This window comes from Bombina bombina, chromosome 4 (assembly GCF_027579735.1).
Source record: "Bombina bombina isolate aBomBom1 chromosome 4, aBomBom1.pri, whole genome shotgun sequence".
Lineage (NCBI taxonomy): Eukaryota > Metazoa > Chordata > Amphibia > Anura > Bombinatoridae > Bombina > Bombina bombina.
The window spans coordinates 592,440,783-592,466,893 of NC_069502.1; the positions used below are offsets into that span (position 1 = coordinate 592,440,783).

The 26,111-nt window shown below is 41.5% G+C and overlaps 1 protein-coding gene across 1 annotated transcript in view; it reads right to left on the reverse strand.

Moving 5' to 3' along the window:
* ASCC3 (activating signal cointegrator 1 complex subunit 3) overlaps positions 1-26,111 on the reverse strand; it is a 1,409,126-nt gene that overhangs the window by 359,569 nt on the left and 1,023,446 nt on the right. Inside the window, exon 24 of the mRNA XM_053710577.1 lies at positions 2,084-2,182. Coding sequence (XP_053566552.1) covers positions 2,084-2,182 — 99 coding nt within the window. The remainder of the gene's footprint in view (positions 1-2,083; positions 2,183-26,111) is intronic.

Consider the following 26,111-nt stretch of genomic DNA (forward strand, 5'->3'; position numbering starts at 1 on the left):
AGGCAGCAGACTCCGATCCAGAATGTTCATACTCTGAAGTCTCAGAAAGAACTTCATCCTCGGATAACCCTCAGTTAAATCCAATAAATTATCTGATGTACTCTGGGAAGGAGTGCAATATGTAACCTTTCGCTTAGCAGGGTGAGGTAAAGCATTAAAGGCCGCAGACACTGCCGTCTGAACTGCACAGTAACGTCTGGTGAAAAAAGGCCCCCTCCAGATGGAGGATCAGTAATGCTGCGGGAAAACTGCATGTGTAGAGATATAAGAATATAGGGTACGCACCTCACTGGATGACAACTCCTCAGAGGTGGACGGCTCCGTGGTATCAAACATGTTTGATATTATCAAATTATCAAGGCATATGGAACATAATTGAGAGGGCAGAACTAAGGCCTCCTCACCATATAAACAGGAATTACTCATTAGGAATGGTGGGAGTGCCCTCTAAAGTAACAGAATCCTCCATCGCTAGTGTAATAACCGGAGAACTAGAGAAATAAAACATCTTATTTTATTTAAAAAAACGCCACCCTTATACCCCAATGGCTGGGGCACTCATCACCTTCTATGACCCAGACAGTACAGAGATTTATGACTCCACTGTGATAGACACCGGTCAGGAAAAAGGGAATGAATCACATGGTGCACAATGCAGGACCGTCCCTGCTATGAGGAAGCGCGCCAAGCTTGTAAGCTGCATGGCTCTCAAAGTGAAAGTGAAACCTGTATATTCCATAACAGCCTATGAGCCCATAACATCTCACACATAAAAGCAGCATAAAATAAAATAAACATATAAGATTATTCCCCCCCCCCCTGTTCAATAATCCCCCTAAGGAAATATTAACCCTTGAATCTATACAGATAAAAAGGAGTCACACTGTGACCCTGTCTTCTTGAGTTATCATACATGTATAAAATATGAAACGATCTTACCAGAATCTACACTGTGGAACAGGAACACAGCCCTTCAAGTGCGACAGATAGTAGCATCGCTTCTGACATGGACTTGAGTGAAGAAAGCAGTCAGCGAAACTTGTCAACACTGATTGCCTATGGAGCTGTTAATATGAGTTGGGATGGTTTCGCAGAAAGACTCTCCCTGCATCTCTGAACTCTAACTTTCATCCATGCTCTCACTGAGAGGCTGACAGGACTACTTAAAACTCCAGTCCCATCTCGAAGAGTACTACCCTACATAAAAGACTCCTCCGAAATCTTATAACACTTCTCTGCCAAACTCCTGTGATGAAAGGCAAAGAATGACTGGGGTTATGAGGAAGTGGGGGAGGTATTTAGCCTTTGGCTGGGGTGTCTTTGCCTCCTCCTGGTGGCCAGGTTCAGTATTTCCCACAAGTAAGGAATGCAGCTGTGGACTTTTCCCATATTAAGATGGAAATTACCATACAAAAGAGGGGCTAGTCCTCTATCAAATTAGAGGGTATAATGCCTCCCTAGGTAGCAGATGGTTGCTAAAGGATTTGCTGTCACAGTCTCTCTAATGACTTTGGGGTATGTAAGAACTAAATGAGGTCAGATGCACAGGTGATTATGACAATAGCAAATAATGGATGGGACCATGTATATAAAAAAATAATGGAGGGTAGCTCCTCCAAGATGGATGTGAGGTCAGATGCAATGATCCTTTTTTTAAGTGTGTGGTCTTATAATCCGTCCAGCTGGGCTGTCATAACAATGACAAATGAAATTTTATTTGATCAATTATCAGTTTTTATTAAAAACCAAAAAGGTATAAGATCACACATTTTATTGCTTTAAGGTGTGAGTAGGCTTTTTTACTTTTTTAAAAAATGCAGAAAGCCATTGTGCTTTTTTTTTCTATATCATCCATGATAAACAACAGCATGGAAATGTTTTTCTTGTATTTCTGCAAAATAAAATTATATTCTAAAAGTGCTTGATCTGCTGAAAATAACAAAGAAAAGAACACACAGAAACTAATATTCAAATATCAGAGTGCAAAAAAATACAAAAAAAGCTTAATTTTCCTACACTGTTTAGAGTATGTTTTGAATTATCTTCCATCTGCCAAATGGAAACATGACGACATAGGAAATACCTGTTTCTTTTGAAGAAGAAAATATTCTGAATGATAGATGTGATCATTTGTAGGATCTTCAACCCAAATCCACCAGGGCTCCCCCACAGTTCCATGCACCTAAAAGAACAAAAACATATTCACTATATTCTAAAGGCAATACTACTGAGGGAGAAGCATAATTCACTGCCTACAACAAAAACAGAATTTATGTTTACCTGATAAATTACTTTCTCCAACGGTGTGTCCGGTCCACGGCGTCATCCTTACTTGTGGGATATTCTCTTCCCCAACAGGAAATGGCAAAGAGCCCAGCAAAGCTGGTCACATGATCCCTCCTAGGCTCCGCCTACCCCAGTCATTCGACCGACGTTAAGGAGGAATATTTGCATAGGAGAAACCATATGATACCGTGGTGACTGTAGTTAAAGAAAATAAATTATCAGACCTGATTAAAAAACCAGGGCGGGCCGTGGACCGGACACACCGTTGGAGAAAGTAATTTATCAGGTAAACATAAATTCTGTTTTCTCCAACATAGGTGTGTCCGGTCCACGGCGTCATCCTTACTTGTGGGAACCAATACCAAAGCTTTAGGACACGGATGATGGGAGGGAGCAAATCAGGTCACCTAGATGGAAGGCACCACGGCTTGCAAAACCTTTCTCCCAAAAATAGCCTCAGAAGAAGCAAAAGTATCAAACTTGTAAAATTTGGTAAAAGTGTGCAGTGAAGACCAAGTCGCTGCCCTACATATCTGATCAACAGAAGCCTCGTTCTTGAAGGCCCATGTGGAAGCCACAGCCCTAGTGGAATGAGCTGTGATTCTTTCGGGAGGCTGCCGTCCGGCAGTCTCGTAAGGCAATCTGATGATGCTTTTAATCCAAAAAGAGAGAGAGGTAGAAGTTGCTTTTTGACCTCTCCTTTTACCGGAATAAACAACAAACAAGGAAGATGTTTGTCTAAAATCCTTTGTAGCATCTAAATAGAATTTTAGAGCGCGAACAACATCCAAATTGTGCAACAAACGTTCCTTCTTCGAAACTGGTTTCGGACACAGAGAAGGTACGATAATCTCCTGGTTAATGTTTTTGTTAGAAACAACTTTTGGAAGAAAACCAGGTTTAGTACGTAAAACCACCTTATCTGCATGGAACACCAGATAAGGAGGAGAACACTGCAGAGCAGATAATTCTGAAACTCTTCTAGCAGAAGAAATTGCAACCAAAAACAAAACTTTCCAAGATAATAACTTAATATCAACGGAATGTAAGGGTTCAAACGGAACCCCCTGAAGAACTGAAAGAACTAAGTTGAGACTCCAAGGAGGAGTCAAAGGTTTGTAAACAGGCTTGATTCTAACCAGAGCCTGAACAAAGGCTTGAACATCTGGCACAGCTGCCAGCTTTTTGTGAAGTAACACAGACAAGGCAGAAATCTGTCCCTTCAGGGAACTTGCAGATAAACCTTTTTCCAATCCTTCTTGAAGGAAGGATAGAATCTTAGGAATCTTAACCTTGTCCCAAGGGAATCCTTTAGATTCACACCAACAGATATATTTTTTCCAAATTTTGTGGTAAATCTTTCTAGTTACAGGCTTTCTGGCCTGAACAAGAGTATCGATAACAGAATCTGAGAACCCTCGCTTCGATAAGATCAAGCGTTCAATCTCCAAGCAGTCAGCTGGAGTGAGACCAGATTCGGATGTTCGAACGGACCTTGAACAAGAAGGTCTCGTCTCAAAGGTAGCTTCCATGGTGGAGCCGATGACATATTCACCAGATCTGCATACCAAGTCCTGCGTGGCCACGCAGGAGCTATCAAGATCACCGACGCCCTTTCCTGATTGATCCTGGCTACCAGCCTGGGGATGAGAGGAAACGGCGGGAATACATAAGCTAGTTTGAAGGTCCAAGGTGCTACTAGTGCATCCACTAGAGCCGCCTTGGGATCCCTGGATCTGGACCCGTAGCAAGGAACTTTGAAGTTCTGACAAGAGGCCATCAGATCCATGTCTGGAATGCCCCACAGTTGAGTGACTTGGGCAAAGATTTCCGGATGGAGTTCCCACTCCCCCGGATGCAATGTCTGACGACTCAGAAAATCTGCTTCCCAATTTTCCACTCCTGGGATGTGGATAGCAGACAGGTGGCAGGAGTGAGACTCCGCCCATAGAATGATTTTGGTCACTTCTTCCATCGCCAGGGAACTCCTTGTTCCCCCCTGATGGTTGATGTACGCAACAGTTGTCATGTTGTCTGATTGAAACCGTATGAACTTGGCCCTCGCTAGCTGAGGCCAAGCCTTGAGAGCATTGAATATCGCTCTCAGTTCCAGAATATTTATCGGTAGAAGAGATTCTTCCCGAGACCAAAGACCCTGAGCTTTCAGGGATCCCCAGACCGCGCCCCAGCCCATCAGACTGGCGTCGGTCGTGACAATGACCCACTCTGGTCTGCGGAAGGTCATCCCTTGTGACAGGTTGTCCAGGGACAGCCACCAACGGAGTGAGTCTCTGGTCCTCTGATTTACTTGTATCCTCGGAGACAAGTTTGTATAGTCCCCATTCCACTGACTGAGCATGCACAGTTGTAATGGTCTTAGATGAATGCGCGCAAAAGGAACTATGTCCATTGCCGCTACCATCAAACCTATCACTTCCATGCACTGCGCTATGGAAGGAAGAGGAACGGAATGAAGTATCCGACAAGAGTCTAGAAGTTTTGTTTTTCTGGCCTCTGTCAGAAAAATCCTCATTTCTAAGGAGTCTATTATTGTTCCCAAGAAGGGAACCCTTGTTGACGGAGATAGAGAACTCTTTTCCACGTTCACTTTCCATCCATGAGATCTGAGAAAGGCCAGGACGATGTCCGTGTGAGCCTTTGCTTGAGGAAGGGACGACGCTTGAATCAGAATGTCATCCAAGTAAGGTACTACAGCAATGCCCCTTGGTCTTAGCACAGCTAGAAGGGACCCTAGTACCTTTGTGAAAATCCTTGGAGCAGTGGCTAATCCGAAAGGAAGCGCCACGAACTGGTAATGCTTGTCCAGGAATGCGAACCTTAGGAACCGATGATGTTCCTTGTGGATAGGAATATGTAGATACGCATCCTTTAAATCCACCGTGGTCATGAATTGACCTTCCTGGATGGAAGGAAGAATTGTTCGAATGGTTTCCATTTTGAACGATGGAACCTTGAGAAACTTGTTTAAGATCTTGAGATCTAAGATTGGTCTGAACGTTCCCTCTTTTTTGGGAACTATGAACAGATTGGAGTAGAACCCCATCCCTTGTTCTCCTAATGGAACAGGATGAATCACTCCCATTTTTAACAGGTCTTCTACACAACGTAAGAATGCCTGTCTTTTTATGTGGTCTGAAGACAACTGAGACCTGTGGAACCTCCCCCTTGGGGGAAGCCCCTTGAATTCCAGAAGATAACCTTGGGAGACTATTTCTAGCGCCCAAGGATCCAGAACATCTCTTGCCCAAGCCTGAGCGAAGAGAGAGAGTCTGCCCCCCACCAGATCCGGTCCCGGATCGGGGGCCAACATTTCATGCTGTCTTGGTAGCAGTGGCAGGTTTCTTGGCCTGCTTTCCCTTGTTCCAGCCTTGCATTGGTCTCCAAGCTGGCTTGGCTTGAGAAGTATTACCCTCTTGCTTAGAGGACGTAGCACTTTGGGCTGGTCCGTTTCTACGAAAGGGACGAAAATTAGGTTTATTTTTGGCCTTGAAAGGCCGATCCTGAGGAAGGGCGTGGCCCTTACCCCCAGTGATATCAGAGATAATCTCTTTCAAGTCAGGGCCAAACAGCGTTTTCCCCTTGAAAGGAATGTTAAGTAGCTTGTTCTTGGAAGACGCATCAGCTGACCAAGATTTCAACCAAAGCGCTCTGCGCGCCACAATAGCAAACCCAGAATTCTTAGCCGCTAACCTAGCCAATTGCAAAGTGGCGTCTAGGGTGAAAGAATTAGCCAATTTGAGAGCATTGATTCTGTCCATAATCTCCTCATAAGGAGGAGAATCACTATCGACCGCCTTTACCAGCTCATCGAACCAGAAACACGCGGCTGTAGCGACAGGGACAATGCATGAAATTGGTTGTAGAAGGTAACCCTGCTGAACAAACATCTTTTTAAGTAAACCTTCTAATTTTTTATCCATAGGATCTTTGAAAGCACAACTATCTTCTATGGGTATAGTGGTGCGTTTGTTTAAAGTGGAAACCGCTCCCTCGACCTTGGGGACTGTCTGCCATAAGTCCTTTCTGGGGTCGACCATAGGAAACAATTTTTTAAATATGGGGGGAGGGACGAAAGGAATACCGGGCCTTTCCCATTCTTTATTTACAATGTCCGCCACCCGCTTGGGTATAGGAAAAGCTTCTGGGAGCCCCGGGACCTCTAGGAACTTGTCCATTTTACATAGTTTCTCTGGGATGACCAACTTGTCACAATCATCCAGAGTGGATAATACCTCCTTAAGCAGAATGCGGAGATGTTCCAACTTAAATTTAAACGTAATCACATCAGGTTCAGCTTGTTGAGAAATGTTCCCTGAATCAGTAATTTCTCCCTCAGACAAAACCTCCCTGGCCCCATCAGACTGGTTTAGGGGCCCTTCAGAACCATTATTATCAGCGTCGTCATGCTCTTCAGTATCTAAAACAGAGCAGTCGCGCTTACGCTGATAAGTGTGCATTTTGGCTAAAATGTTTTTGACAGAATTATCCATTACAGCCGTTAATTGTTGCATAGTAAGGAGTATTGGCGCGCTAGATGTACTAGGGGCCTCCTGAGTGGGCAAGACTCGTGTAGACGAAGGAGGGAATGATGCAGTACCATGCTTACTCCCCTCACTTGAGGAATCATCTTGGGCATCATTGTCATTGTCACATAAATCACATTTATTTAAATGAGAAGGAACTCTGGCTTCCCCACATTCAGAACACAGTCTATCTGGTAGTTCAGACATGTTAAACAGGCATAAACTTGATAACAAAGTACAAAAAACGTTTTAAAATAAAACCGTTACTGTCACTTTAAATTTTAAACTGAACACACTTTATTACTGCAATTGCGAAAAAATATGAAGGAATTGTTCAAAATTCACCAAAATTTCACCACAGTGTCTTAAAGCCTTAAAAGTATTGCACACCAAATTTGGAAGCTTTAACCCTTAAAATAACGGAACCGGAGCCGTTTTTAACTTTAACCCCTTTACAGTCCCTGGTATCTGCTTTGCTGAGACCCAACCAAGCCCAAAGGGGAATACGATACCAAATGACGCCTTCAGAAAGTCTTTTCTATGTATCAGAGCTCCTCACACATGCGACTGCATGTCATGCCTCTCAAAAACAAGTGCGCAACACCGGCGCGAAAATGAGGCTCTGCCTATGATTTGGGAAAGCCCCCAAGAATAAGGTGTCTAAAACAGTGCCTGCCGATATATCTTATCAAAATACCCAGATTAAATGATTCCTCAAGGCTAAATATGTGTTAATAATGAATCGATTTAGCCCAGAAAAAGTCTACAGTCTTAATAAGCCCTTGTGAAGCCCTTATTTACTATCTTAATAAACATGGCTTACCGGATCCCACAGGGAAAATGACAGCTTCCAGCATTACATCGTCTTGTTAGAATGTGTCATACCTCAAGCAGCAAGAGACTGCTCACTGTTCCCCCAACTGAAGTTAATTCCTCTCAACAGTCCTGTGTGGAACAGCCATGGATTTTAGTAACGGTTGCTAAAATCATTTTCCTCATACAAACAGAAATCTTCATCTCTTTTCTGTTTCTGAGTAAATAGTACATACCAGCACTATTTTAAAATAACAAACTCTTGATTGAATAATAAAAACTACAGTTAAACACTAAAAAACTCTAAGCCATCTCCGTGGAGATGTTGCCTGTACAACGGCAAAGAGAATGACTGGGGTAGGCGGAGCCTAGGAGGGATCATGTGACCAGCTTTGCTGGGCTCTTTGCCATTTCCTGTTGGGGAAGAGAATATCCCACAAGTAAGGATGACGCCGTGGACCGGACACACCTATGTTGGAGAAATAATACATTTTAATTATATTTTTTGTAACATTTTTATGAGACTGATTTGTAAAATGATTAGAAAGAGTCAGGAAAAAAAGTTAAGACATATATTTAATATACTTATAAGGGGAAAAAAAACCAGAATGTATTCTTCGGACTTAAATTTCTCTCTTTCGGAATGAAGGGAGCCCATGGATGTCCATAACATGTGGGATATACTTCCTGCCAGCAGGTGGAGGTCAAGAACCCTCACAAGAGCTTTCAATTCCTCCCAACTAAACTCCTCGCTCCAGTTAACGTATAGCCAAGCAGAATTGGTGATGTAGAAAAAAAAATAAAGGAAAGACTGAAAGCAGGGTTAAGAAATGCAAATATGAAAAGCTGCCCTTTGATTCTAGAAAATAGGGCGGGTCCCATGGACTCTCCTCATTCCGAAAGAAATTTATTGGTATCTATAAATTCTGTTTTCTTTCATACAATGAGGGGAGTCCATGGGTGTCTATAACATGTGGGATACAATACAAAAGCTGAGAGTCCATGTTAAGGGTGGATGGGACAAATAAAGGCCAGTTCCTATTTGCCAGACAACTGCGTCTTGAAGGACTTTCCTACCAAAAGCAGTTTCTGAAGAAGCATAAATATCAAAACAGTAACATTTCGAAAATGTATGAAGAGAAGACAAAGCTGCTTCTTTGCAAATCTGTTAAATGGAAGCCTCATGTTTGAAGGCCCAATAAGTAGATACAGATCTAGTGGAATGTGCAATAACTCGTTTTGGAGGCAGTCTTCCCTCAACCAAGTAAGCTTTACATATTGTCTGTTTCAGCCATGAAGCTAAAGTCATTGCCGTGGCCATTTGACCATTTCTTTTACCTGATAAATAAACAAATAAGCAGGAGGTCACCTGCAGATAATATTTTAAGGCTCTAACCACATCCTAATTGTGTAAAGACATTCCTTAGAATTAGAAGGGTTAGAGCACAGAGAAGAAGAAACTATTTCCTGGTTAAAGTTCTCAGAAGAAAATCATATTTGGTTCTAAGAACTGCTTTATCCTGGTGAAAAAACAAAAAGGGAGAATCAGAAGAAAGAAAGATTTCAGAAACTCGTCTAGCTGAAGTTATGGCTAGAAGAAAAAGTACCTGCCAAGACAACAATTCTAGGATCCAAATTATGCATAGGTTCAAAAGAAGGACCTTGCAAAACAGATAAAACCAGATTAAGATTCCTAAGTGGAGAAATAGGCCTAATAACAGAGCAAATTCTCACCAAGGCCTGAACAAGTTTCAACATCAGGCAACTTAGCCATCTTTTTATGAAACAAAAAACAGACAAGGTAGAAATGTGACCCTTTAAAAAGCTAGCCGATAAAGCTTTCTCGAGACCATCCTGGAGAAACTGAATGATTTTCAACAGAAACCGTTTGAATAACGCCAACAAAAAAAATAAATAAGATTTCCAAATGTTATGGTAAGTCATTTGAGTAACCATTTTTCTGGCTAGCAGAAGAGTAGAGATTACAGAATTTTAGACGCCTCTATTCTTGGGAATTAGGTGTTCAACCTCCACGCCGTCAAATACAGAGATTGGAGGTCCAGATGATAAAAGTGACTTTGGGACAGTAGGTCTTCCCAGAGAGGAAGAGTCCAAGGAGTGGTGGATGACATCTTTATGAGATCCGCATACCAAATTATGCATGGCCAAGCCAGAGCTATGAGGATAAGTGACGCTAGTTCCTGTTTTATTTTTGCTATGAATCTCGAAAGATGAAAAGACAGGGAAAGAGATAGGCCAGATGAATGTTCCAAGGACAAACTAGAGCATTGATTATTTGAGCTCTTGGATCTCTTGACCTTGCACAATAAACATGAGGTTTGTGGTTCAGTTTGGATGTCATCTGGTTAGACCTCATCTTAGGACTAGCTGATCAAACACGTCCTGATGAAGAGACCATTCTCCTGGATGTACAGAATGGTGGCTTAAGTAATCTGCTTCCCAGTTGTTTACTCCCTGAATGTCAACAGCAGACAGCGTGCAGTGTTTTTTCTTTGCCCAAGATAGAATGTGAGATACTTCTTGCATGGCAAGGGGACTCCTAGTCCCTCCTTGATGATTAATGTAAGCTACAGCCCTGATGTTGTCTGACTGAAGACGATTATGTTTTCCTGTCTGAGATGGGGCCAAGAGTGAAGAGCCCGAAGGATTGCACAAATTTCTAGAATGTTGATGTGTAACCTCGCCTCCTGAGGAGACCACACTCCCTGCACCCTCCTGGACTCCCAAATAACTCCCCAATCTGTTAAACTTGTGTCTAAGTAGGTCCAATTAGGCTGAAGATATAAGGCTTCAAGGGTCAAAAAAGAACTCTCCACCCACCATGACAGAGACTGTTTGACAGAGGAACTGAGCTCTTTTCTGCTCTAGATGAAGCATGGATAGCTGAAGACAAAGATGAAAACTAGCAAATGGTACTGCATCTGAAGAAGCTACTATGAGACCCACTACTTCCATACACTGTGCTACAGATGGGGAATGAATCATCTGTAAAGACAAAGAGTCTTTTTGCAGTTTGTGTTTGCAAGTTTCTGTAAAAAACAAACGTATTTGAACTATTATCAATCCCAGAAAGACTACTCTTGTAGTTGGGATGCCAGGAAAAAGGACGGGGCCTGGATCAAGATGTTGTCCAAATAAGGAGCACTAAAGATTCCCCCTGTTATGAATATTACAGAGCCACTAAAACCTTTGTAAAGGTGCAAGGGACAGTGGCTAAACCAAATGGTAGAGCCACAAACTGGTAATGCTTGTTGAGAAAAGCAAACCTTAAAAACTGGAAATGGTCTTTGTGAATTGTGATGTGTAGATAAGCATCCTACAAAAAAATTTAAGTTGTCATAAATTGACCTTTTTGTACCAGGGACAAAATGGTTTGGATTGTCTCCATCTTGAAAGAAGGAACTTGGACAAATCTGATATGAATTCTCCTTCTTTGGAACAATAAAGAGGTTGGAATAAAAACCTCTCCCCTGCTGAGAGACTGGGACTGGTTGAATAACTCCCAAATCCTGAACACATTGAAAAAAGACGGCTGCAATTTGAGACTCCTTTGGAACGTGAGACGGAAACCGTTCCCAGGGACACATGGTGCAAAATCCTATGCAGTAACCCTGGGAAATAATGTTGAGAACACCAGGGATCCTGAACTGATCTGTGCTTCCTGAAATAAAAAAAACCTGCCCCCTACCAGAGAATTCTCTGGAAAAGGGACTGTACCTTCATACTGACCTGATTAGAAATAGGTTTTTAGACTGTTTACTCTTGGACCGAAAGTATGCTGGTTTCTAGGAAGTTTTGGAGGAATCGGACCTTTGATTGGAAAAGGATTTCTGATCTCTAGCAGTGCGAAAGCTACACAAATGATTAGTTTGTTTATATCTTCGCTTAGACTTGAGGAAGGAAAACTCCTTTACCTCCAGTAACATTCTTGATGATAGAGTCTAATTCAGATCCAAAACCAGGATTTAAGCCATAATACTCTCCTTAACAAGATAGCAATGGACATATTTTTAACATCAATTTTAATAATGACAAAAACTGAATTGCAAATAGAATCATTAGACATCTTAAGTACTTTAATGCAGTTACAGACACATTCAGATAACTGCTCGGGAAGCATCTGAGAAAGAGAATGACACCAAAAGGAAACACAAGAGACTGCAATTGCTGGTCTAAGCTGCGCAGCTGATTGAGAAAATACTTTTCTTAGTAAAGACTCTGATTTTCAGTCTATTGGATCCTTAAACAAGGAACTATCCTCCATGGGAATAGTTGTAAGTTTTGCTAGAGTTGAAATAGCTCAGTCTACTTTAGGAACCAACTCCCAGACAGCTAGATTTTTTTCTGCAAGATTATCCAACCTGTTGAATCTGTTAGAATGAGTAAAATGAGTGCCAGGTTTCTTCCATTACTTAGCAATATAATCCGTCACCAAGTCAGGAACTGCAAAGGCCTAGGGAACCTTCGGCAGAGCTTTGAAAACCTGGTTTACCTTATTTACAGGCTTTAAAATTTCTAGATTCTGTTCTGACATTTCTAGGGTGTTTATAACTTCCTGTAGAAGGAAACAGATATGATTTGCTCTTAATCTGAAAGTGGAATCAGGCTCTGTTTCAGTTTTTGGTTCAGGGTTATTTGAGGAGATTTCACCCTCAGAGGAGTCAGTAAATGAGTCTTCAGAGTCAGAGGAATGTAAAGTAGATGGCAACAGAGTTAAATGCTCAGTTCCCTGAGAGTGACAGGGAGTATGAGAAAAACAGCTCTGGCAAGTCAGGTGAAAAAGCAGTGCTCCCTTGAGTCATATAGACAGGCATGGGCGCTAGATGTCTGCCAGGCAAACTGACAGAATTACCGCTTGGAAACGAGGGACACAGTTAACACATAGTTGATTAATCTGGTCCACAGGAACATTTTTGCAAAACAAACAGGGAATGAACAGCATTTGTAACCTGAGCTGTATTAAAATCCCTGAAGGTTCCCTTTAATGGGCAGACATATTTATTGGTGGTATATATAAGCAAAACCAAAATACTGAAGTACCGATTATACTTACATAACAGAAAAAAATTGTATTAATTGACAATAATACAAGTAACAGCCCTTATAAGATACCTCAATACTAAAACTTTTACATACACTTACTTTAATCCAAAAACAAAGCTTCTAATAAAAAAGAAATCATATTTTTATTTCTTCTAAAAACAGCTCTAACAACCGCCAATAAAGAAGGCTGGAATTCTCAATAATGAATTCTTACATCTTCCAATCGCACCATACTATCACACCTCTAATTTGAATATTCATGATGTTAATTGCCTTTTGCAAAATCACATGCGCTGTATCATTTAAGTGCAATCACCTTACACTTGAACTCCAGTTCACCATTTTTATTTCTCACACATGGGCAGACACAGCCTACAGTCATAATCCCACTGATTATGACATTATCAAATATGCTCGCCAGTCTTGGCAGCAATAGTAATTGCATCAGGGAAATAGAAGTAAACCAAAAAAATGTGCTTATACATGTCATTTGCACTATATAAGTATTTGATAAGAGGGTTTTTTGGGATTTACTATCCCTTTAAATACACCTATTAACCCTTTATAAGGTAGAAAATTAGGCCCCAAAATGTGTTAAACACACATTTTTATGAGAATGTTTCCCACCCACTTGGCAGCTCTTCTGAGGGTACTCACAACCTTCTGGACAGGGAAGTATTAAAATCCAGGCTTTAAGATGAGAAAAAGCCTAAAGGGTGCCTCAGAGAAAATTGTAGTTGTTTTCAGAGTGACAGAGATGAAAACTTAAAAATAAAAACAAAAAAAGTTATGCAGATGATCCCTAACCTAACTGCTATGAAAAGGCAAAGAACCACGAACTACATAGCATAATTAACGGCTCTCATGAAAAGACAGTAAAACATTTAAAAAAATAAAATAAAAAATACATTTCTGGGGTAAAAAATATAATAAAGCTGCTAAGGGGAGTGTGGATAATGATAACGGAGATCTTGGAGCCCACATTTTTTTGTGTGTGTGTTAAGCACATAGGTAAAGTACCAAGTGTAAGGGCTGGAAACCCCCAGACTATATGGTATAGGGTATAAGGGCTTTATGTGGTGTCTGGGTCACTTACCTTGACTGCAGAACCCCTCCACTAATCTTACCAGCTTCCTGAGGCCTTTTTCCCTCACAGAAACGCTGATGAAGTAGAGAGCTTATCCAGTGAAATTCTAAATACTGCAGAAGATATGATCAGATATACCTGTAACCCCTTTGGTGGAGTCTGAGGGACTAGGTCCCTGCAACGCCAAAGGGCAGTTATAGCTGATTCAGTAACCATTTCAAATCTTCGAGCAAAATCTGAAATAGGGGGATAGGGTCTCAAGTCAGGTCTGAGCTCCCTATATTTTAGAAAATAACAAAATCTTGATAGCAGAGCACTTCCCCTCTCACCTCGGAGGCCAATAACTAACTGAAGAGAGGAGTAGAGTTGGGAGGGGTTGAAAGATCTTGTGAGGGTTCTTGACCTCCATCTGCTGGCAGGAAGTATATTCCACATGTTATGGCCAATAACCGTGTGGAATATAACAGTGTTCTGAACTTCCATTTTTAACAGAAACTGAAAGCTCACAATTTCAGAATGGAATTACAGGAAAAGGGGACAAAATAAATAATGAAAGTATATTGAAGAGGTTTTTTTTTATATACAATTTATAATTTTATATTACCATATAAGGGAAGAATATATGCAGTGGAAGCGTTCCTATCCTATTAGACTTCTGGGGATGTTTCTGTAGTGTTCATAGGCCATCTATCTGCCATTACTTATTTATGAAAGTGTAATAGAGAGGGTTACAGCAATAGAGGGCAAAGGAGAAGAAAGATAATCAGGTAAGGGAGAAAAAAACAACAACCATGGGACATTCTCTGTTAATTCCATAACCTCCCTACTGTTACTGTTCATCTAAAACCTTCTGAGGCGATGGAAGCCAAAAGTAATGCTGAAACACGACTTATTTTCATACTCCTCGTATTACATATTTTATTAAAACAACATAAAAATGGAAGGAATTTTTTTTGCCAACAAAACTTTAATCTTCAATTATGTCTTAATAAAATCTCGACACATTACTTTATCTACTGCTAAAAGGTTCACACTCATATCATAATATCCCATGCCACATTATAACTGTCAATTTGTAAGATGTATTAATACATTCACATGGCAAATGTGATTACTACTTACAATTTGCAGATGACATTTCAAATGTAACACTGAATGAAGAAAATGATAAGCAGCTAAATTTAAATGGCAGATATTACTAAGACGCACCATGATTGTGTTGCTTCTTTAAAACTAGATGCGCTAAATAACTGTGTATGCCGGTTCTGTTATGAAGAAAATTATATTAATTCTGAGGTTGATACGTTTTCAAAAACAATTCATTTAAGTCATTCATTGCACCGCTAGTGATGCACTGTGTAATGAGATAAATGAAGATTACTTCATAAAACTTCAATCAACATTTATAGTATTTTTTATTCAACATAGCTTGCAATGTAACTAATAGGCTACCTGAGCAATAACATTCAAAATTAAAGAACGTAGCTCATGAAAAACAGATTTCAATAAGTCCACTTGAAGCTTTAAAGGGACAGTGCATTCTTATATATTCTCCCCTTTAATGTACAACCAATTATTCATTCTATCTACTGATGTGTATTAAATTGTTTACAAATAAACCCTTCTTCTTTATTTTCTAATTTTAAATAGCTGATTTTGTCTATGGTATCCCCACTTATACTAAACATTTCTGAATTCTGGTTACAAAACAACGCTGTGACAGAAAGGTACTAAAATATACATTTTATAATTTTCCCCCTAAGTACTGGCCTTTTCCTAGTAATAAAGAAGATAAAGAGGACTTTATGTAAATAATTAGACAGATAAGATAAGGATATATTCTCTCTCTACAAGACCAGCACATTGTAGAGCAGTATTTAATGCTCCCGCGCTAACTCCGCTAGAAGTAAGGTTTTTGTGAGCGACGGGTAGCGCTCGTATTACAAGTTGAAATTAAAAGTTTGTTTTTTGCACACTAACCTGATGTGTGCAAAAAGAACTTTGAATATTGTGATCGCGTTAACGTATTCTCCCATAGAAATAGATGGAGCAGAAAAGTTTAGGAAAAAAACTACTTGTATATAAACCCCATCACATATTCTCAATATTTCACATTTCAATGTTTTTTACATAGCAGAATATGCTCTATTTATTCATAAATACATATTGCTACATATATCTAATGGCATTTTAGAACTATATATATATATATATATATATATATATATATATATATATATATATATATATATATATATATATATATGTATATATATATATATATATATATATATATATATATGAATATCTATTTATACATACTTAGAAGCTATTCCTCTATGTGCAGAACATTGGTATGTGGAATATTTACAGTAAATACACACTATAACACTTTATTAAATAGAAATATTACATAAATATAATTTTTTTATGCTTTCATCTACTTAACTATAGGAGCTTCCTGTGCCTATATATCTAGAGATTGATTTTGAAGCTCTAGACAATGTGAGTACCTTTCTAGGTTCTGCTGTAAATTTCACATAACCACAGAACTTCACTATATGTGTTTCTTCTGTTTTTCCCTGAGGTTCACCTGCTGAGCATTACCACCGTGATTACCTGAGACTTTTATCCTTTTCTGTGCACCATCACATTTGTTTTTATATTTTATTATTTCTTATATTGGGATTTAAGCAAATATATATATATATATATATATATATATATATTTATATATATGTCTATATGTGTGTACATATGTATTTATGTTGTTTATATATGGCTATATAAGCCAGACAGATAGCTCATCGTGCTAATGCACTGTTATAGAGATCTGTGGCAACCCAAGGGTTGCAGGTTCGATGCCGGCAAGGTCCACTCAGCCTTTCATCCTTCCGAGGTCGGTAAAATAAGTACCATTAAGTTGGGTACTAATAATACCTGTTATCAGTACCACAAGACGATTAAGTTCGAGGATGTGCCCCATACAATTATTATATATGTCTGTAAATACATTAATAAATATGTACTCACTTATAAACACACACATATATATATATATATATATATATATATATATATATATATATATATATATATATATATATATATATATATATATATATATATATATATAAAACATGAATATTGCTAACCTGATAATTTTCTTTTCTTCAGATGGAAAGAGTCCACAGCTGCATTAATTACTTTAGGGAATTCAGAACCTGGCCACCAGGAGGAGGCAAAGACACCCCAGCCAAAGGCTTAAATACTCCTCCTACTCCCCTCATCCCCCAGTCATTCTGCCGAGGAACAAGGAACAGTAGAAGAAATATCAGAGTGAAAAGGTGCCAGAGGAACAAAAATTACGGCTGCCCCATATAAAAACAGAGACCCACCAGTCTCATAGAAACAAGGGGAGGAAACGTCCAGATCCCAGAATACAGAAACCACGGGATAAGGCCAGGAGTCTGAAACAGAGAGAGGATCTTCCCCTAACACAGTGCAACCGCACTCTAGAAAGCAAGTGAAGACAAAGGTCCCCAAGTCGCAAAAAGGTAGCTCAGAATGCCGAAATATACAGAACAAAACCTCATGCAACAAGCTCAGATAGGTCTGCCGAACAACACCTGAAGCAGAAACACTACATGCTGCAGTCATCTAAAAATGACTCTAAAACTTAAATACTTGCAGGGCAAGTAGAAAGCAGCTGAAGATAAGATCCATCAGCTTGCTAAGTATCCACTAACCAGCGGATAACGTCGCAGGCTATCTAAGAGCCACCAGTCCTTCACACAAACCTTGATAGAGAAAGGAGAAACCTCAAAGAGGCTTATCGTACCTCAAATGCTCAGAGGACGAAATAGCAGAGCAACAGATCTCACATCCTGCTCCAACACCGGACTAGCCCAAGCGACAGACATGTCCGATAGACGGGGGGGGGGGGGGGCAGAAAGACCCCAACCACAAGCCCCCAGGGAATGGAAAGAAAAAGGGGGGACTCACACACGCCAACAGAGCTCAGGTGCCAACCCTATCCGCTCCTCCAAAATAAGGCACTCCAAAGGAGAATCTCCTAGGACCTGGAACATAGAAAAGTGCAATAGATCCGTAAGAAGACCTGTCACAACTCTCTTAGATTCTGTCTGCGTAGAATCTACGTAGAGAGATCAATTTACAACAGGTGGAAAAGAGCCCAAAGATCAGCAGATGCTGCCCCTTACAGAAATAAGCCAGCTGATCCAACCTCCTACACACAGGGCAGAACAATGACCCCCCAGAGAGAGGAAACCTCAGCTCATAAGGAAGACACACTATCCCCTCAAAAGGGAAGGGCACAGATAAAACAGCGTACATGTCCACAAGACATGAAGCCATAGTATGATCAAAACATGGACCGAATGAAAAATCATCCAGACACCACTGTTGACCCAACAGAGAAAAAACTCCCCATGAAAAGGAGCACACTCCATCTGACGGACAAGTCAGGCCTTAAAGTTTATAACCAGTACCTGAAGGTGGATGTGAGCTCTGGCCTTCCTGCTTGCAAGCCCAAGGAGCTAGCTCCTATGTAGGAACATAGGGTCCCTGAAAAAACTGGGTCATCCCTAACCAGTCCACATGATCATAAGTCTCCAGACATCCAAGAAGGATCCAAGTCAAGAACCCTGGACCCGTAATCATCCTAGAATGAATGACACCCCCAGGGAACAAGGAACAGTAGAAGAAATATCAGGGTGAAAAGGTGCCAGAAGAACAAAAATTATGGCCGCCCCACATAAAAACACGGGCGGGGAGCTGTGGACTTTCCATCTGAAGAAAAGAAAATGATCAGGTAAGCATAATTTATATTTTTCTTCATAAATGGAAAGAGTCCACAGCTGCATTTGATACTTTTTGTGAAAGCAATACCCAAGCAATAGAGGACACTGAATGCATAAACTGGAGGGTACAAGAGACGGCCCATTCTGAGGGAACCAGGCCTGAAAACCCCTACCCAACAAAATCCTGTTTCGTCCGAAGCCCAGAACAACTTTGAAAAAAAGGAAAAGGCCCAAGGACACTGACCCGCAGATAGTCCACAAGCCTTGCTAGAGACCGCAGGAACTAGACTCGACTAAGTCAACAGCCTCCAAGAGACACCTTCGCCCAGCAGTCGGTCTCCAAACAACACACCCATTACTAAAGAAAGGGAAAAAACTACCCTATTCTTCCACAAAGAAGAAAAGACACGGCAAAATAATTGTACTTGTAAAGCACGGCTAATCCCCCTTAAAGGACTCAAGGTGCTGCTCATTTTATCAACCTCGAAAGGAGGAAAGGCTGAGTAGACCTCGCGGGGGATTGAACTTGCAACCCTCGGTTTGCTACAGTGCACCACAGTGCATTAGTATGCTGAGCTAGCTGTACAGCTAGCATAAGGAACTCTAGAAAAAAAACCCTAAAAGGGGCACAAACACAGAGCAAAAAAAACAGAGAAACTGGGTCAGGCTAACAGAGACCCACCAGTCTTATAGAAACAATGGGAGGCAACGCCCAGACCCCAGAATACAGAAACCATGGGATAAGGCCGGGAGTCTGAAACAGAGAGAGGATCTTCCCCTAACACAGTGCAACCGCACTCTAGAAAGCAACTGAAGACTACGGTTCCCAAATCACAAAAAGGTAGCTCAGAATGCCGAAATATTCAGAATGAAACCTTCGTGCAGCAAGCTCAGATAGGTCTGACGAACAACACCTGAAGCAAAAACACTACATGTTGCAGTCATCTAAAAATGACTCTGAAACTTAAATACTTGCAGGGCAAGTAGAAAGCAGCTGAAGATAGGATCCTTCAGCTTGCTAAGTATCCACTAACCAGTGGATAATGTTGCAAGCTATCTAAGAGCCGCCAGTCCTTCCCACAAACCTTGATGGAGAAAGGAGAAACCTCAAAGAGGCTTACCGTACAACAAATACTCTGAGGATGAAATAGCAGAGCAACAGATCTCAGATCCTGCTCCAACACCGGACCAGCCCAAGTGACAGACATGTACGATAGACAGGGTGGACAGAAAGACCCCAACCACAAGCCCCTAGAGAATGGAAAGAAAAAGGGGGGACTCACCCACCCCAACAGAGCTCAGGTGCCAACCAAATCCGCTCCTCCAAAATAAGGCATTCCCAAGGAGAACCCCCTAGGACCTGGAACAAAGAAAAGTGCAATAGATCCGTAGGAAGACCTGTCACAACTCTCTTAGACAGTCTCTATGCAGGGAGATCAATTTCCAACAGGTGGAACAGAGCCCACAGAGCAGCAGATGCTGCCCCTTACAGAAATAAGCCACCTGATACAACTTCCTACACACAGGACAGGACAATGACCCTCCAGAGAGAGGAAACCCCAGCTCATAAGGAAGACACACTATTCCCTCAAAAGGGAAGGGCAGAGATAAGAATAGCGTACATGTCCACAAGACATGAAGCCATAGTATGATCAAAACATGGACCGAAGGAAAAATCATCCAGACACCACTGTTGACCCAACAGAGAAAAAGCTCCCCATGAAAAGGAGCACACTCCGTCCGAAGGACAAGTCAGGCCTTAAAGTTTATAACCAGTACCTGAAGGTGGATGTGAACTCTGGCCTTCCTGCTTGCAAGCCCAAGGAGCTAGCCCCTATGTCGCAACATAGGGTCCCTGAAAAAACTGGGTCGCCCCGAACCAGCCCACATGATCATAAGTCTCCAGACATCCAAGAAGAATCCAAGACAAGAACCCTGGACCCGGAACGTAATCAGACCTCACATGGGATGATAACCGGGGAACCCAGAAAATGGGTACATGACTCACTCGTAATTCTCAGCCCAAAGGGAAGAGAACACCTTTGGCAGGAGGTCAACCCCCCCAACAAGGTGCTAGGCCGTGACAAAGTCACGCAATTTCTCTAGAGCCCAAAGGCCCCAAGGGCAACACAAGGGAAATGAGAACGAGAACAGAGTCACCCGAAAGAGAGAGTAGAAAAGAAAGGCTAGTATCCATAATCTTTACAGATTAACGTTCCAGAGGACCACACCCAAGGGAAAAGAATGCAAAGCATCCCAAACCCAGGCAGAAAAACGTCCCCCAAGCAGAAAGCTTGGAAAAAGAGACAACACCTCTTATCGCCCCGGTTGTGGAGACAACTAATTCCCGAAGGAAGACAGAGCCTCACGGCCTTTACTTCCTAATTAAGCGGCCAAAGCCGCCAGAAAAAAACAATGAAGTCCAGAAAGTCTCGACCCAAAGGAAGAGAACCTCTAAAAGGAACAAGTCCTAAAAGGACACTTCCAAAGAGACCATGAAAGGCAAAAACCATCAGAACAGCGGTATGAAGGTCCTAACTCCTCCAAGCCTCCAACCCACAACTGGAAGGAACACTCTAGCTCCCGGAAAAATAGGAAACGATTGAGCATGTCGCTGCGGATCTTAACGGAGTCCCGAACCACTAGACTGAAGGCGAATGAGGACTGAACCAATCCCCCATGCCCCTAAGCAACCACAGACCCTCAAGTCCTCTCAAGCTGCTAGTTGCAGCTTGTAAATAAAACAAGTGAACAACACAAATCATATTGTGATCACTAGGCGCCCTCACCGGACCAACCGGACATAAAGCGCCACGTGTCTGAACTAGGCCTCAAAGACAGAAGGATCTCTACCAAGTCAGCACCAGCCTGAAACCAAGGGCCCCAGCACTGTCAAGGCCACATAGAGTCTCCCCCAAGATGGAGGGATAAAGAACAGTCAGACAGACTTTTGTAAACAGTGCGACCACAAAATTGCAAGTATCAATTCCAGAGAAGAAAGTTCCCGAAGGAAACATCACACCACAACATGAGCTTAAGACCAAATAAAAATTATTCTCACAGGATGAAATAAAAGATAAGATAAGGGAACCCGTAGGTTATCGCCCAGGAAGAACGGACAGACCGCAGGACCAGCCCAACAGGGGTCCGAAACTTCCAAGCACAGAACTCAAAAAGGATACACAAATAACAGACTATAAGAAGATTACTTCATCCCCTTATGTCTATGCATGCAAGCCAGTCGAAGATTAAGACTAAAAATCCCTTAAGAGTGTGATCCTCCAGCAATGCCAAAAACATGCCTTAGCTGAACACAGATACGCGCCAGTCTAGAACAAAAGGCGTAACATACCTCCGCCTGGACAAAAGAAAACGCCGGCCCCGAAGGTTGACCCCCTGAGGCCTCCAGAGCAGTCGCTCCCCTGGAGGGCTGAACTGGACCAGGCGATCCCACGCCTGACAAGCCCCGGTTAACGGAGGCCCGGGGGGTGCAAATGCGCCTGTGCCAAAGATATAGCCATGCGGAACCGTGTCGTAACCTCCGGTGGGAACAGGCCACACTCCATATAAGGATAAGCAGCATTTGGGTTACCTGCATGCGTAGTAAGAGTTGATGGTAGGGAACTCGTCTCGTGGGAAATAGAATCCCCAGAGGCGGTTGGCTCAGTGGGCACCTGATTCCCCGATCCCAAGGAACAGAGCACTCTAAAATGGAACATAATTGATGGGCATGTATCACCCGGGCCGATTTATATTCTTCACGAGAAGTAGAGTCTGAATCAGAGACATCCGTCTCCAAAAAATCAGAATCCTCCATACTGGAACACTGAATAAAAAATGGACCAATAAGAAAAATCTAAACGGCACCTTACACCCCCAATGGCTGGGGCACTCACCACCTCCAGAGAACCAGACACCAGCAGACTAGAATTTCTCAGTCGCCACACGGTCAGGAATGCGGAAATGGAGTCACAAGGTAAACCGTGCAGTCCATGCAAAAGCGTGCCCGACTGTAAAGGCTGCATCACTAGACATAGGCCGTTACGTTCCAAAATAACAATGAGCCGAAGCAAAACTACACAGTAGCAGACAGAATCACATAAACATGATTATAAACCTCCCTGTTCAATAACCCCCCTCCTAGATACAAAAAGGAGCCTCACTGAGACCTTATGTTAAAGTTATCCTCGAAAGGTTGTAGCCCCTATCAGATAAACGGTTGTAATTACGATACATACATGATGAAAGTAAAATGAAATGATCTTACCGGAATCTACGCCGTGGAACAAGAACACGGCCCTTCAAGTGTGACAGATAGTAGCATCACTTCTGCCATGGACTTGAGAAAAAAAACAAGCAGCAAAACTTGTCAACGCTGATTGCTCGTGGAACTGTTAATATGAGTCGGGGTGGTTTCGCAGAAAGATTCTCCCTGCATCTCCGGACTCTAACTTTCAGCCATGCTCTCACTGAGAGGCTGACAGGACTACTTAAAACTCCAGTCCCATGCCGAAGAGTACTACACTCCATATGAGAATATTGAAAACTTCTGACACTTCTCTGCCAACCTCCTGGGAAAGGTAAAAAATGACTGGGGGATGAGGGGAGTGGAAGGAGTATTTAAAGGGGACATTATACACTCATTTTTTCTTTGCATAAATGTTTTGTAGATGATCTATTTATATAGCCCATAAAGTTGTTTTTTTTTAAATAAATGTATAGTTTTGCTTATTTTTAAATAACATTTTCAGACTCCTAACCAAGCCCCAAAGTTTTATGTGAATACAGTCAGCTACCTTCTCCAGCTTGCTCCTGTTCGTGTAAAGGGTCTTTTCATATGCAAAAGAAGGGGGAGGGGGGAGTGTCTTATTTCCCACTTGCAGTGGGCTTTCCAGCTACCTTTTCAACAGAGCCAAACTGACAGCTTCTAAGTCAGTTTTTAAACAGTTTTATACTGGATTTTTATATCAGTATCTGTGCATCTTATTCTTTATAGCAGTGTCTATTACATGCAGTTATATGAAAATGAGTGTATACTATCCCTTTAAGCCTTTGGGAGGGGTGTCTTTGCCTCCTCCTGGTGGCCAGGTTCTGAATTCCCAAAAGTAATGAATGCAGCTGTGGACTTTAAAGAGAAAATAAATATATATATATATATATATATATATATATACACACACACACACACACATATGGACATTATATATCTATATCTATATATATATATATATATATATATACAGATGGCTAGCACTCACTGGTCCTTTTACATATGTGCTTTTATTTGTGACGTTTCGGGGACCGTATCCCCTTCCTCAGACAAAGAATACAAGTGAAATGCATTCCTTTATACAAACAACCAACCAATGAAACACAAATCCTACCCCCTAGGTAAATAAAAACGCCAAAAGGTTGTCATAGAAACCTCTCTAAACAACATACACACCCACACAGCTCACCCAATAGGCAGGCAAGACATAACACGTGACATCAGGACCACAACAGTTCTCATAAGATCCAATGTAAACAGAGCAAACGGGTTGGCTATAAAAGGAACACCAGTTTGAGGGATCTCCTCATGAAGACAGATCCTAGCCACTGTTATCAAGAACACACTTGGCTCCAACCAAAAAAGTTGGGATGCTATCGGTGCATAGGATGCACTACTTGTAATTCTATGCTTCCAGGGGCAACATTCAGTCACCCCCATAAGAAGAAAAAGTTCACGATAAGACATTGACTAACATGTACAACAAAGTTTGTCATTTACCTACTGAGTTGCAGCTGTGCCAAGTTCTATTGAGGAAAAACATCAGATGATGCCCGTACAAGGATGGCGAATCACCGATCGGTCATTAGAGCGGCAATCAAGAACCAAAAGAGTGACCAACCGGTCGCAAGACATTTCCTAGAGGCTGGACACAACCCCACAGATATTCGCTTTGTCCTCATTGACCATGTCCCACCTCTGAAAAGGGGTGGTGATAGGAATAGAATTCTCCTCCAAATTGAAGAAAAATGGACATATCGATTAAACAATATACAACCACATGGACTAAATTCAATGCTCAATTGGCATTGTTTCCTTTAATGAGTTTGTCCAGCGATTTTCTTTCTGAGAGTCCATGAGCCATTTAGCTCTGTGTGTTCATAATTTTAATACACAGATTTTGTATAAGAATAATGTTTTTCACAATTTTTGAGTATGGTGTACAGCAACTTGTCATCCAGTTGGCTGTGTATATCACCTCTGGTCAGTGGGTGTCACATTCTCTATTTTTCTGTTTTTGTCCCTAACACAACATGTATTGTGTCTCTCCCTGTGGGTGCTACACACATCATTTTGGATCCTCTTTCCATATATTTCATATTTTTTCATTTTTTTATATTTTTTTTATCGTCTCATATTTTTCATATTTTTAATTGTTCCACATTTTTTATAGGTCATATTTCCCAGATTGTGCACATCATGTATATTTTTCATGTATTTTTGTACATTGAAGTGGTTTAGCTAATGGGGGTGCACACTCATTCTCTGCTCACTTACAGACCTACGTCTATACTGGGTATATCACGCAGAATTTATGCCCCTGTGTAATTACCATTGTTTCAGGGTCTGTATGTATTGCTGGCTTACTATACAGTATGTGTGTATATTCCTGCCTTTTTCTGTACTGGTAACATGATGACTGCTGCACCCTGCCTGTGTGGCAGTAACAGCGTGTTTTCAGATGAAACAGCTGCTGTTTGTTTTCCCAGCTGATCAACGCGATGACGCAATAGGCGCCGCCCCCTGTGACACACGCTGGCATTGCGGTCCTCGATGGGAACGCAGCAGCCAAGCTTCAAGGTGCTTAATATGCGTATTACTGTATATTATCTTGACTTATATGACATTGTATATATACCTGAATGTGGATCATATTATTGGCCTCCCCGTTTGTGAGTGTGAATGCGCGGATCGCAATGGTGACACTATGGTGTCTGCATACTTGTACATAACACTGTGTGTGATGTGGCGTATTTACTTGGTTTAAGTGAGTCTGTATCCATGGTGTTAAAAGCATGATTTCTCTGTGCAGGTACTTCTAAAACATATTAAGGTCTTCTCTGCTTTTTTGCAATTTGTAAAATTTGTTTGCTCTGTTTACATTGGATCTTATGAGAACTGTTGTGGTCCTGATGTCACGTGTTATGTCTTGCCTGCCTATTGGGTGAGCTGTGTGGGTGTGTATGTTGTTTAGAGAGGTTGCTATGACAACCTCTTGGCGTTTTTTTTTTTACCTAGGGGGTAGGATTTGTGTTTCATTGGTTGTTTGTTTGTATAAAGGAATGCATTTCACTTGTATTTTTTGTCCGAGGAAGGGGATACGGTCCCCGAAAACGTCACAAATAAAAGCACATATGTAAAAGGACCAGTGAGTGCTAGCCATCTGTTTATTGATATTCATTCCCTGCATGCACCCTGGCAAGTTGACCTAAGAAGTGTGAGTG